Source organism: Solanum tuberosum, unplaced genomic scaffold, assembly GCF_000226075.1.
Source record: "Solanum tuberosum cultivar DM 1-3 516 R44 unplaced genomic scaffold, SolTub_3.0 scf00134, whole genome shotgun sequence".
In the NCBI taxonomy this organism is placed as follows: Eukaryota; Viridiplantae; Streptophyta; class Magnoliopsida; order Solanales; family Solanaceae; genus Solanum; species Solanum tuberosum.
Window position 1 is genome coordinate 42,397 of NW_006239062.1, and position 14,390 is coordinate 56,786.

Genomic DNA, 14,390 nt, shown 5'->3' on the forward strand with positions numbered 1-14,390 from the left:
GAAAAGCAAATGTTAATGGATGGATTAAAAGTTTTAAGGCTCAGACTCGGGGGAATAGGGACAATGAGGTGGCGATTACTCATCTACTATATGCAGATGATACTTTAGTTTTTTGTGAGGCTGAGGTGATACAAATTAGACACATCAGAGCAATCCTTACCATCTTTGAAGGTATATCTGGTCTGCATGTAAATTGGCAAAAAAGTTTTCTTTACCCTGTGAACCAAGTGGATAATATGGAGTTGCTAGCTAGAAATCTTGGCTGCCAAATAGCAACCCTACCTACAAGGTATCTGGGAATGCCTTTAGGAGCACAAAATAATGAGATAGCAGTGTGGAGTGAAGTTTTGGAGAGATGTAACAGAAGCTTGCTAGGTGGAAGAGTCAATACCTCTCCCTGGGAGGTAGGTTGACTCTAGTTAAATCAGTTGTTGATGCCCTTCCTTCATATATGATGAGCCTATTTCCTATTCCAAAGAACACTGTGAAAAAGATCAATCAACTCAGAAGGTCATTCCTATGGAATGGAGATAAAGAGCACAAAAGTTACCATCTAGTTAAGTGGGATACTCTTACTCTTAGCAGAAAGAAAGAAAGAAAGAAAGGGGGGCTGGGAATAAAAAAGCTCAATCTTCAGAACAATTGTCTCCTTCAAAAATGGTTGTGGAGATTCTGCATTGAAGATCAGTCACTCTGGAAAAGAGTCATCACAATGAAGTATGGACTACAAAGCCATTGGATTACTGAGGAGGCTCTTGGAACTTTTGGATGCAGTGTGTGGAAGACTATTAGAAGATTATGGCCCCAATTCAAAGGCAACATCTCACTAAAGGTGGGAAATGGTAGGAAAATTGATTTTTGGAATGAACATTGGATTGGGGATGAAAGCCTGCAATCACTCTTCCCAGACCTGTTTATGCTCACCACTCAAAACAAGGCCACAATCTCACAACTATGGAGCCCTTAGGGTTGGAATCTCATATTCAGGAGAGCTTTCTATGATTGGGAAATCGAGAGGGTCATTAATCTGTTTCAGATCCTCAATGCCTTCCCGGGCACCTCCACTGAACCTGATAAGCCTATTTGGAGATGGCAAAGCAAAGGTGTGTTTACAGTAAAGTCTTGTTACTGCAGATACAATATTGGCCAAACACAGATCAAAAACTGGCCATGGAAGTTAATATGGAAGATAAAAATACCCTTGAAGATCTCATGTTTTGCTTGGTTAGTGTGCAAGAGGGCCTGCTTAACACATGAAGTGCTTCAAAAGAAAGGCAGACAAATATGCTCAAGATGCTTTATGTGTGATCAAGATGCAGAAGTTAATAGTCACTTATTCCTTCATTGCAAAGTAGCTACAAGCTTATGGAACATGTTTCTTGGTCTTCTTGGTGTATGCTGGGTAATTCCAAAGTCCACTAAGAATTTGCTCTACAGCTGGAAGGAGATAAGAAGAAGGGAGTCTAATGAAGATTGGTGGGAGTTAATCCCAGCCTGCATCTGGTGGTCCCTATGGAAATAAAGGAATGGAAGATGCTTTGTGGATAAGAGGAACACCATCCAGAAAATTAGAATGAATTGTCTTAGTCTTTTGTACTTTTGGTGTAAACAAGATATGATGGGGGATATAGAACTCTTTGCAGACTTTATAGGTAATTTGTAATCTCCCATAGGGTAGTTTGATATGCTCTGATGAGATTGTAAGTGACCTATGCTCATCATTTATTTGATGATGAGCCTTTTGTGAATACACAGTTAACTTTATCTCAAAAAAAATTAATGTATTTTCAGCATTACATAGACTTTTTTACAGGTATGTATCAAGCTGGGTATCTGTGAATATCTCTAAGGGTACGCACATTTTTTTACCAGCTTTTGCTGTATTTTAAGACATTCACATCATCACATGAAGCACCCATATTCATATCCCATCGTCCGTCAGGAGTACATCAAGAGAAATGGAACATCCATGTAACAGAGATCTTTAGCTTAGAGATGTATGATGGACATGTTAATTTCAGAATCTACTGAACTTCTTAATTTAATTTTTCGTGTAGCTAGATCATTCCTGTACTTCAAATATGAATTTTCCTTTCAAATTAGTATGAGGACTTCATTGCTACAGCAGGGACTATTGAATCTAAATTTCAAAGTTAAACTAATTTTTAAGGAGAGATTGGAAGATACAGAAATTTGTTGAATTCAGATCGATGGATTTATTTGTGAAAAACATATGGAGGAAAAGTAAAGAATGGAGAAGTAAAAAAGTATTCTATTCTTGAGCATTGGCATGGCAACTAATTGTCACTTTTTGTCCTTTTTCTTGTCTTCTGTTTCTTTCCTTTACTTTTAAAATATGTCTGGAACAGTGTTCTGGCTGTTAACATTCTTTTTTTTGTTCTTTTATTATGGTGTTGGGGTAAACAGTCCCAACTTGTTTGAGACTGATGCGTAGTAGTTGTATTCTGGTATTTGAGCAGGGGAAGAGGCAGAGCATGGGGATGGGATAAGGAAGTTGTACCAAACACAAGTGGCAAATGAAAGAAATAAGTTTTTGGGGAGAATTTTAGTTTCCAAAGAACTGTAACTGAAAAAGAAACTAATTTCTGGCACTCGAGGCTTTAGTCTATTGGTAAGAGCCAGTGTTTTAGACAGCGAAAGGCGATAAAAGGCGACAAGGGTCTGCCTCGCCACAAGGCAAGGCGCCGCTCGCCTTTTTGAAGTACGGCACCAACTAATTCAAAAAATTAAAATATTTAATTGCATATGTAAATAATCAAACTCTCAATTGCAATAACATATTAGCAAATATTTTAATTCAAAAACTGAAAATAGATAGTACATACTAAAAGTCTAGAACTTGAACGAGAAAAAAACAAAACAAAAGTCAAAACAAAGGTAGAAGTGACTTGAAGTCCAAAGAAGGAAAAAGAAATTTGAAGAAGAAATATGTATTGGTTACTTTGGAGTAGCCGGAAAAGTTTGCCTGGTCGCCGGAGGAGTCTAGTCGTAAACCCTAAAATTACCTTTCAACTTTGAAAACCCTAAATTGGTCACCTTTTTTTTTAAGAATATACAAAAGGCGACGCCTTTCTTGGTTTTCTTGCCTCTCGCCTTTTGGCGCCATGGTGTCGCCTTTTGAAGATTGCCTCGCCACAAAGCTAAAAGGCGATGAAGGGTCGCCTCGCTTCGCCTCTTGCCATTGGCGACGGGGCGATCGCCTTTCACAACACTGGTAAGAGCGTAATCCATATCCCATGATGTGCGGGTTCGGCGCATGTCACGGGTTCAATCCCTGCAGCAAACAAAAGCCTCTTATTTGAGCGGAGAAGGGTAGAGGGGTGGGCGGGGGATGAGAGGAGGGATGCAACCATTTTCCACTGAGTTTTACAGTGCACCATTGGCCCTCTGGAGATTCTGGGTTATAAAAAAAAACTAATTCTGCTAGAAGAATTTATTATTTACCTAATTTTTTTATTTTTTTTGAGAAAAGAACTTACCTAAAAACTTGAATCAGGAAATCTAACTAAGCTCCATTTTTGAGTTACTTTGGGCCTAAGATATGGAAAACGAAAATTCAGTAAACTAGTATTTTGTGAATACCCAGGCTATGTTGCATATAAATCCTTATTAGTGAATGTCCCTGATCATATTATTTCTCGACTTTCTTTGCAGCTTGTCTTGCTGAAATCAATTGATGGTGTGGATGCTGAGTGGGTTAAGGAAGTTAAAGGAAATACTTATGACATGGTTGTTGAAGGTTTTCAACTCTTAAGCAGATGGACTGCACGAGTTTGGGAACAATGTGCTTGGAAATTTTCTCGCCCATGCAAGGATCCTGTTCCAATGGAGTCGCATGACATGCCTGCATCATTTTCCGACTATGAAAAGGTTTTATTATAATTTTTATGTAGCTGATTACCCTCTTACATGTAATGGTGCATCTCAGTGAAATTCTCGTTCTCTTTTGCCTCCTCTCTCCCCCCAACACAAAAAAATAAAATACAAAATTTGAAGAGAGCTACTTCCTTTTTAATGCATCTGACATGATATCTGTTAATATTCTTAAATTGGAATGAAGGTGGTACGGTACAATTATAATGCTGAAGAAAGGAAGGCTCTGGTTGAACTTGTAAGCTATATCAAGAGTATTGGGTCAATGATGCAAAAGGTGGACACTTCAGTGACCGACGCCTTGTGGGAGACAATCCATGCAGAGGTGCAAGATTTTGTACAAAATACGCTGGCGACAATGTTGCGGACTACCTTTCGGAAAAAGAAAGACCTTTCTAGGTGGGAGTCGCTTCCTCCCTTTTTTGTTTTTGAAAGTTTTTCTTACTATTCTCGTATTAGGTCAATGAAAACTCATAAGTATGTAATATGATCATCCTTGTCAAACTTTGAATGCATGTTTTGACTGGACTAGGATACAGATTTTCTTTAGGATCAGCTTGTCTTTAAAGCAACATTTTATTCCCAAAGTTCAACAACAAAATGCGCAGTATAATCTTACAAGTGGGGTCTGGGGTGGGGAGGGTGTAATCAGATCCTATTCCCGAAGTTCAAGCGAAACTATTTTCTTATAACTTATTCTAGGATGAGCAAAAAATATTTCGTTAATGAGAAAATCAAAGAAAGGACAAGAGGGTGTTTGACTTGACTTAACCAACTTTGAAGTAGTTTTCAGCCCTCAAGAGTGTTTGGAAATTTTAAAACGACTTAAAAAAAATTAAAAGATAAAAGTAGATACCCCCTACTTCTTATTTTTTAACGTAAAAGTTATTGAAGTTTGACTTTCTAAAAACTACTTTTAAAAAGCTACTTCTTTTAAGCTAAGCCAAACAGACCCAAAGTTAGCCCCCAATAAATAAATTGAATGAAAAATTGCAATATTCCATAGAACTCCACTTAATCACTACGAAAGTTTTTCTTGAAGGAGAACAGACAATTTAGAATGATGAAACTCCATAAGGAATAACATTCTGATGTTGACCTTGAAGAAGATTAAAACATGTTTTTTTTGGGATAACAATTTAGAATTGAGTTCTTTATGCTGAACATGGAGAGGTGTACAATTCTACTTTGAAGTGATGAAACAGGCATAACTAAGCCAAGAAACAGATTGTTAGATTCAGAAAGGTAGCAAGTTGCAGTTTTTGCGTAGTGTTTGGGGATGTATTGGGGAAAATGATGGAAAGCAAGGGAGCTACAGACGTTAGTTGAAGGGTGATATTAACATGTAAAAAGGGATGCCAGAGTGGTGGAAGAACTGTGCAAACTTGAAGCTACGGTCAGTCATTGAAAAACACAAAAAGGGAAGAACAATAATAATTGTACCTTGTAGGGTGGCTAAGACTATATTTTACAAGTGATTTTGGTTACTAACGAGTAAGAAGACCACATGGGGGTTTGTGGGAATAGAAATTTTGTTCTCGGTCCCTTTTGGTCTTTGTATGCTTTGTTTGTGTTGGGTATTCCATGCCTCAGGAGTCAGGATTATGCAAATGCTTTAGCATTTGAGAAACATTTAACTTTTTATATGAAGCCAAAGAGATTGTCTCTCGAGTATCAGACCCGACATACGTAATAGTTCTTTTAAATTAGAATGCTTTGTTGTTTTACATAACTGATTTGGATACTTGGATTTTGGTCTAATTATGATTCTTCTAGTCTCTAAGTGCTCCACATTTTTGCATTGTTGTCAGGATTCTTTCCGATATGAGAACACTTTCAGCAGATTGGATGGCAAATACTAGTAAGCCAGAGACTGAAATGCAGTCATATCCACATAGTGGTGAAGAAGGCAGAGGGACCTTATTTTATCCAAGGCCAGTAGCACCAACATCTGCTCAGGTTTCCTTACTTATATTTTCTGATTTGGGATTTCAATGTTGTAAAGTACACTTCAAGTGCAAATTCTCATTATTGTTAGACAAGCATAAATGATGCATCTATATTCTTATTAACTCAAAATATTGCTCTGGGTGGAAGTGCTCCTTTAATGATTTGTGGTCTCTTATCTCATCTGAATACTGGAGACATCTGACACGAGATTTAAGTGGCCAAAGTGAGAGTTTACTACTATCTCTCTTTACAAGCTTCATTGTCCTTGTGCATGCATTGTCATGATCTAAGTAGTGGTGGATGAGAATGTTCCGTTACTTATCTAATATCTTTATTCTGTAGGACACAAGATGTATAATTGTACCGGTTATGATTATTAATTATTTCGGTATGCTTTGATTAATTTGCATTTAGAGTTTCACATCCGTGGAATGTCTAAAGTATCTTTTTCAGTACTATATTAATCAATTTTTCTCAAGATAGAAGTAAATTTTGAAATCAAACTTACAACTTTGAAACTCTCCATGTAGTGGTGCTTTGTTTCCTCTATAAGCTATTGCCAAATTGATAGCAACTAGCAAACTGATACTGGTAAAAGTGATTATATCAAAAAGAGATATACATCAAATGCACCTACCTTGGATATTGGGTATACTGTATGTTAACCTTATCAATGCCTGACTTCTCCCTTTTGTCAGGTCCATTGCTTGCAGTTCCTCATATATGAAGTGGTTTCCGGTGGCAACATGCGGAAGCCTGGTGGTATTTTTGGAAATAGTGGTTCGGAAATACCTATCAATGACTTGAAACAGCTGGAGGCATTCTTCTACAAACTTGGTTTTTTCTTACATGTATTAGACTACACAGGTATCTATCTATACTATGTTATTTATCTCCTTTAAGGCAGACAAACATTCATGATCTTTTTCATTAATGTGCAAGTTAGGTGTAGAACTGTTGGTGATACTGTACGTACTTAGTTAAAGTCATTTGCATGTACAAGAACATATGAGTTCTTCTGTATCATCTCTCTGGCCTTCATAAGCCACTGCTTTATGTTTCTCCTCCTGACTCCTCTAATGATTTTGAGCATATAACAGTGTTTATTTTGTAATATATTTTCTTAAGCATAATCCAATTCCATGCACTCCCTGCAGCTACACTAGGAACTTTGACCGATCTTGGTTTCTTATGGTTTAGAGAATTCTATCTGGAGTCTTCTCGTGTTATACAGGTATATAAGTGTGAACTTGCTTGATGATCTTTTTCTTTTGTGTAGTTAAATTCTTATTTGCTAGAGGTTTTGGTGTTGGTGGTATATCAATGGATTTCAACTTCACAAGTAAAGGCTCATTTCTTAATACATATCAGTATCCATTTATTCCTTTCTTGTGAGTTGACATCAGGATGCTCCCTGAATCTTCTTAACATCTTAAAAGTTGTTCCTGAAACAAAAAAAAAATACAAAAACTGTACAGAAAAAACTTTGCCTAGTTCTTCTTAAGCTGTCATGGCTATTTCAAGAAATTTTATCCATTTCTATTTACAGTTCCCCATTGAATGCTCCCTTCCATGGATGCTGGTGGATCATGTGATCGAATCTCCAATTATTGGCCTTCTGGAGAGTGCCTTGATGTCATTTGACATCTATAATGATGCTGCTCAGCAAGCATTAGTGATCCTCAAGCAACGTTTTTTATATGATGAAATTGAAGCTGAGGTAACAAAACGTTACATTCGCATATTAATATTGTTGATCCAGGGAAATCCTTGAGGTCATAGTCTCTCCACCTTCCAAACTTCACATATGTACATGCAATCTCTATATTCAGCAGATTCTTATGCTGTGAACAACATTCTTAATTCCATCTTATGAAATAAGGAACTCTATAATTTTGAATTTCAAGCATTGTTGTCACCTTGGAGATATCCTCATGTTATACTTAAAATGCGTTTGGTTTAAGATATTGAAATATCAATTATGCTTTAGGAAATCTAGTTTAGTAGACTCAATAGAAAACTCTTATCTTCCCTGTGTAATTAAAAGCTATTACAGAATTTTTTGTTTTCCATATTTTCTCCAGGTGGACAATTGTTTTGATATATTTGTCTTGAAGTTGTGTGAGACTATTTTTACATACTACAAAAGCTGGGCAGCCAGGTACCTCCTTTCTTTACCTTTTGTCTAATTTTTACTGAATAAAATGGTCTATAAGAAGTTGAGGATCTCCTATTCTGCAGTGAGCTACTTGATCCATCATTTCTCTTTGCCATAGACATTGGTGAAAAGTTTGCAGTCCAGCCAATGAGATTCGTAGCTCTTTTAAAAACAACTAGAGTGAAGGTACATATAAACTTATATTCTGTATATGGTCATGAACTTATCTGTTTTACCAGGGTTCATCTCCTGATTTTTTTATGTCCAGTGGTAGTGGGTTCGACAAGTATTCAAGCAACCTCGTTTTCTCTGGTCTATGGAATTTTCCAAATTTGCATTTGCTTCCATTCTTCGAAGATTGTGAAAATATCCTGACTGGTGTGCACTGAGAGGTTTGGATATGTTTTGCATAACAGACATGGCTCAATACAAGTGACTTGTCTTGACGAGAGTTGTTTTTCCAAAACCAAATTAGTGTGTCAAATTATGGACATGGAAAATATGTTGTTGCTTTAATAATTTGGCTAAATCTTTTCAATAAAAGGATAAAAAGATATGATATTGTATCTACAAAGAAAAAGATATAATATTTTACCTAACAGTACTATTGTCAAAAAAATAATAATATTTGTATCTGTCAAAGGTTCCACAACCCACTTATCAAAGAAAAAAGGGGAACAAAAGAAAAAGAAAGGTTATGCAAACATAGACCAAAATAAATCATGGATATTGTTAGAATCTTTATGAATATTTTAGAATATATGTAAATATAGTAGGTGACTTAATTTACTTCTATTGTAATTAGGTATTGATTTACTTTGCTTCTTAGGACATGTAAGCCATTGAGGGAAAAATCAAAGCTGATTTCTCTCTTTTTTTTCTTTGGCTTCAAATGGTATCAGAGCCTTGGTGAGAAACATTCAAAAAAGAAAACTCAAGTAAAATAGGTCAATGTGTTTCAACTTCCACTAATGTTAGGGTTGATTTGCGTCATCTCTTGTTTTGCGAGTGTTGTGCGAAAGCCAACACTACCACGAGGTTCGCAAAACTCAGGCGAGCAAACCCAGCAAGCCTCTTCGGCATCTGACTGTTCACGCACCGGCAACAACAAGATCTCCGGTAATGCGTTTTCTCCACGCGCCAAGCGTGTGAGCAGTCTTCCGACGTGTTTCAGGTCACTCTTCTTTTCAGTATTCACCTGCTTATTCTGCCCTGACCGATACCTATCCTACAAGTTTCGACAACCAGATTCAGATCTATCACTGTTCTGGCAAGTTTACAGTTGTTTTCTTGCGTCTGGGAAGATTTTCAGCAACTTTCATACACTTTGAAGGTTTCTAATAGGTTGTTTCCGACCTCATCCACAAGCTTTTTTTTTATGGAAAATAGTCGTCGGAAGTTTTCAGCTAGTGATCTAGCTCTTCAATTCATTTCCTTCCGGGTTGATATTTTTGGCTCCAAATACACGAGAATTGGAAATTCAAGTACTTTGATTACATTGGAACCCTTAATGAGAAGTTCAAATTATTTAACTTGGCTTCCTCGATTGAGTTGTGGTGCAAGGGTCAAAGTGTTCAAGATCACTTTACAAAATAGGCTAGTGAGGTGATGAAAAGATCCGAGCACAGTGGGAGAAGGTTGACGCTCAATTATGTAGTGGCGATCAATTGATTCCATGTTGATGTCCTTATTCTACCATTCCAGACATGTTATTCAGGTATATATGGAGCATCCTCAGGTTTTGTTGTTTAGGTGGAGTCTAGTATCATGGTGTGTAGACTATGACAGTCACTATTTAGTCTGAAGCAGTTTCCTACACGGTTTGGAAAATTTAGCATGGTCCAAAGTGAATTTACCATTCTGCATTCTATTGTCACTTTGCTCTAGGTTTGTGCATGTGCTTGGTGGTTTACGTCGATGACAGTCATTACAGGTAATGATGAAGATGGAATTACCAAGTTGAAACATCACTTTTTCAACACTTTTAGACTAAGGATCTTTGTTGATTGAGGTACTTCTTTGGCATTGAGGTTGCTCAATCCAAATAAAAAACTGTCATTTGATAGTGGATGTATGCACTTGATATTCTTGAGGAGACACGGATGACAAGTTGTATACTTATTGATACTCTGAAGGGGAGCGTCTTAGTTATCCGGGAAGATATAAGAGGCTAGTAGGAAAATTAAATTATCTCACTGTGACTCTACCTAACAATGCTTTCCTGGTTAGTGTTGTAAGTCAGTTCTTGGATTCACCCTATGGCAGTCATTGAAATGAAGTTATCTACATTCTTCGATACATAAAATCTGTTGTAGGGAAATAGTGACTTTACGAAGGCCTGCATATGTTGCTTGGACTCTTCAAAATCCCTACCGCACCCGTGTTGACAGGGTGTGGGTGTGGGTGTTGATATACAAATATAGATTGGGCATGATCACCCTCTGACATTCGATCCACTTATGGATAGTGTGTTATAGTTGGGGGAAATTTTGTATCTTTAAAAAGCAAGAAACAAAATATGGTTGCTAGATCAAGTGCAACAAAAAAATATCATGGTATGGTAATGGCTGCATGTGAACTCATATGGATCAAGCAACTACTGAAGGAGTTAAAATTTGGAGAGATTAAAGAAATGGAACAGTTGATTGGTTGGATTATCGGTGGATTCAGTTTGAGCAACATGAACATTCTTTGCTTTACCATGGAGAGTAGCACACATCACGGGTATGGCCCAATTTGTTATAGTTGTTTTTCATACCGGCCTCCATGTCGATTTCCAGTCTGGATGCTAGAATAGAAGAATCTGCAGGTGGTACTGGATGACAGATGACTAGATGACATAGTGGTGCAACTAGTCGTAACAATTTAGCAAACATGTCATCCCCAACAGAAGCAGTAGAGCTAGCCAAAATTTGATCACACATTGTGTCAAGATCCGATGGAAGACCAACAAGTGTAACAACTAGAAACATCTTCTGGCGCTGCTCCAATTGCTTTTCAACATTTGGAGCGGCTGGCATTAACTCATTAAATTCTCCCATAACCACATGAACCTGTCTAAGATAGGTCAAGTTATCTGAGTCCTACTTTTTAAGATTAGTCAATCGAGAAATCACATTATAAAGGAGGGATATGTCATTTGTGTATAGCCCATGAGCCTTTTCCCTAACTAACAAGCAAGTTTGGAATGGTCGGAACAACGACATTGACTTCGAATCAATAGATTTCCATAATAGACTAATATCTCATAAAAAAAAAGATTTTCATAACAGACTTTATAATTGAGCATCAATCTTCTCCCATTCGTCCCTATCTTTTTCGGTAGTATCCTTAGTCTGTGTAACCAAGTGTTCTGAACACCTTGTTCCTTGCACCATAATTGAACAGAGGAGGACCTAGATAAATAGTTCACACTACCTATCAAAGGTTCTGTGGTTATGCCATCGTTTGAGTTATTGGTGCCATAGATTTAGTGCTAAACATATAACTAAGCTTTGACAAAGGAGAGGGGGACCCTTCTCATACCCGCCCTTACAGGAGCCTAACAGAGAACCTTGCCCGACACCATTTCCGGACCTAGCAGCAGACGGGCGGGACGTGCCTGAATTCAGACCGGACCAGACTCTTCTTTGTTTGATCCGAGAGACATGAAAACAAATCTATTCGTGTTGAAAAGAAAGGTCTGGAAAAGAACCCAAAGAATAGATCTGGAAAACTGAAAACTACTTGTTGTCTTTCTGGAAAATTAGATTTGACCACCGGGAAGTGGTCAAAATGGGAAAAAAACTAATGGGTAGGATCAGAGTGCTACGGCAAACCTATTGAAACAAGGAATCTGTCGTAAAAGTGATTGGGAAACATCATACACGGGTAGGATCGGAGTACTACGGCAAACCTATTGAAACAAGGAATCTGCCGTAAAAGTGATTGGGAAACATCATACACGAGGACTTCGATTGTAATGGTGGTATTGCTATATGCACAGTACCACTGGGGAGTGTCAGAATCTTGGAACAATGGAGGTTTTGCTGGAAAAATGCTCAGCAATTTTGTTCTCTTATTTTATTCTTGTTGTCACTAAAGAAAGCTCTGATACTATGTAAAATTAGGTTTTGGGCCTAGCTCACACTCCAAAAGTTAGTTCAAAGGGAGGAGAATTGCTTAAGCCATATAAGGAGACCACTCATCACCCCACCTCACGCCAAGGGCTGGACATATGGTGCGTAGGCAAGTTTAATTTTATTTTTTTGAGGCTGGTAACATAGTAGGAAAGTTTAATTCTTTCTTGGCCCAACATCAGATGGGTCCTGCTCTAATACCATGTGAGAAAACAAGAGTTTGAGAGAACTCAGCTTGATTATTCCCACAAGCTATTGGGGTTTAAATAACTAAGTTTATATGTCCTAAAAAGGAGAGGATATCAATACAAATCAATACCTAATTATAATAGGAGTAAATCAAGCTACCTACTATATTTACATATATGCTATAGAATATGGATTCTAACAGTTTCTAACACCATTAACATCATGTTTACCCTTGTGGGGTGGGGAGTGGAAGCGGAAGAAGACAAGGTCATTTATACATGTCATGCCTCATGTCCAGAAAACCTTTGACATGGATTCAATGTCCTTTTAAAAGCATATGTTGTATTAGTCTATAAAAATTTGAACATTGTACTCGGGGTACCATTCATTTAAAGGAGATGCATCCATTTTGACCAGTCGTTGCTTTTTTACTTAGATACCAGGTCATTTTTTACTCATTCTCCCTTTCTATATCATTTTTATATTTATGTTCTAAAGTTGGACTTGTATATGAGAATCTTGATTTATCTACATTATGTTTGTTTCTATGGTGTTCCTTTCTAACTAGAAATTCTTGTAACATGCAGCTTCTAGGTAGGACCATCAACTTGAGAAGTTTGATTGCTGATAGGATGAACAAAATGTTTAGAGATAATCTTGAATTTCTGTTTGATCGCTTTGAATCACAGGATTTATGTGCTATTGTGGTAAATACTCTCACATATCTTCTGGATTAACCCAATCTGAACATTTCTTATCTCTTAATTGAAAAACTTAACACTTCCTCTCCTCTCTCTCTCTCTCTGTACATTTATCAGGAGTTGGAAATGTTGCTGGACATCTTGCAACTTACTCATGAATTACTCTCGAAAGACCTTACAATAGATTCTTTCAATCTTATGTTGAATGAGATGCAGGAGAATGTATCCCTTGTTTCTTATTCTAGTCGACTTGCTTCACAGGTTTGTCAATGTCTCTTTCAATCCTGTGTGAAATTTAGTATGACAGATATTCATATTTATCAATCTCTGTTTTATTATAATTTCTGCATAACTTCTTTTAAAAATGAAAAGCCCCCAAGGCCTAGCTCAAGTGGCTAAAGGTGGAGGATTTGTGGCTTAGGTCGCAGGTTCAAGCCCCACACCATGCAAAGCGAAGCCCGGTATTTAAGTGGAGAAGGGTAGAGGGGCGGGGCATTATCCACCGAGTTTATAAGACTGTGATTGGTCCAAAGGGCGGGTCACAAACGGATTTCTCGGTTATCAAAAAAAAAATATATTAATGAAAATTTTATTAAAGAATAGCACCCCTCGTGCAATCAATAAAGAGTAGAACCCCCCAAAATTCATCTTATTACACTAGCTACATGTGAAAAGAACTAAGGAAATAACATCTATTTCCTATCTTCTTTTTGTATGTGCATAGTGTTAAAAATTGCACCTTCTGAAATGTTGGTTTCCCTTTTTGAAAAAAAAGGAAGAATAGATATGATCACAAGAGTCTAAAGTTGCCTTCGCTTAGTGATTTTGATTAGGGAAGAGGTGCTTGGGACTTGGGAGTGGTGGGATTGATGGTTAATGCACTTTCTGTGTGGGGGTATGAATAGGAGTGGGGTGACAGAGTTGTACTGGGCTACGAAAAATGGCAGCTTCTCATTCAATTCAAGCAAGTGACGAGTACATTTACAGTAGATGATTGGGTATGTAAGGCTTTCACGGTGTAATAAGAGGAACTAGACAACAGAGAACTAGCAAACGTGGTTGACGAATTTAGCAGAAAGGGGCGAGAAATACAAATTGTGTTTGAACTCAGCATTTCTATTTTATATAGTAGTATCATTGTCTTAGAGAGGCATATGGTGTGTTTGGTATGAAGGAAAATGTTTTCTTGGAAAACAAGTAGATTTTTGACTTATTTTCTCATGTTTGGTTGGTGCGTAGAAAATATTTTCCGGAAAATATTTTTTAGTGTTTAATTTATGAATGAAAATTATTTTTGAGAAAATATCTTTTATTTTTACTAGAGAGTAGAAAATAATTTTTGAATTGAAATTGAAAATATTTTTTAAAAACAAACTTAAA

At 37.2% G+C, this 14,390-nt stretch overlaps 1 protein-coding gene across 4 annotated transcripts in view; it reads left to right on the forward strand.

Moving 5' to 3' along the window:
* Window positions 1-14,390, forward strand: part of LOC102583093 (protein PIR) — a 57,866-nt gene that overhangs the window by 23,678 nt on the left and 19,798 nt on the right. For all 4 annotated transcript variants that reach the window (XM_006351805.2, XM_006351807.2, XM_006351806.2 and 1 more), the window contains 10 exons: window positions 3,676-3,891; window positions 4,082-4,293; window positions 5,706-5,853; window positions 6,543-6,711; window positions 7,002-7,078; window positions 7,394-7,564; window positions 7,929-8,005; window positions 8,086-8,188; window positions 12,897-13,016; window positions 13,128-13,271. In XM_006351805.2, coding sequence (XP_006351867.1) covers window positions 3,676-3,891; window positions 4,082-4,293; window positions 5,706-5,853; window positions 6,543-6,711; window positions 7,002-7,078; window positions 7,394-7,564; window positions 7,929-8,005; window positions 8,086-8,188; window positions 12,897-13,016; window positions 13,128-13,271 — 1,437 coding nt within the window. The remainder of the gene's footprint in view (window positions 1-3,675; window positions 3,892-4,081; window positions 4,294-5,705; window positions 5,854-6,542; window positions 6,712-7,001; window positions 7,079-7,393; window positions 7,565-7,928; window positions 8,006-8,085; window positions 8,189-12,896; window positions 13,017-13,127; window positions 13,272-14,390) is intronic.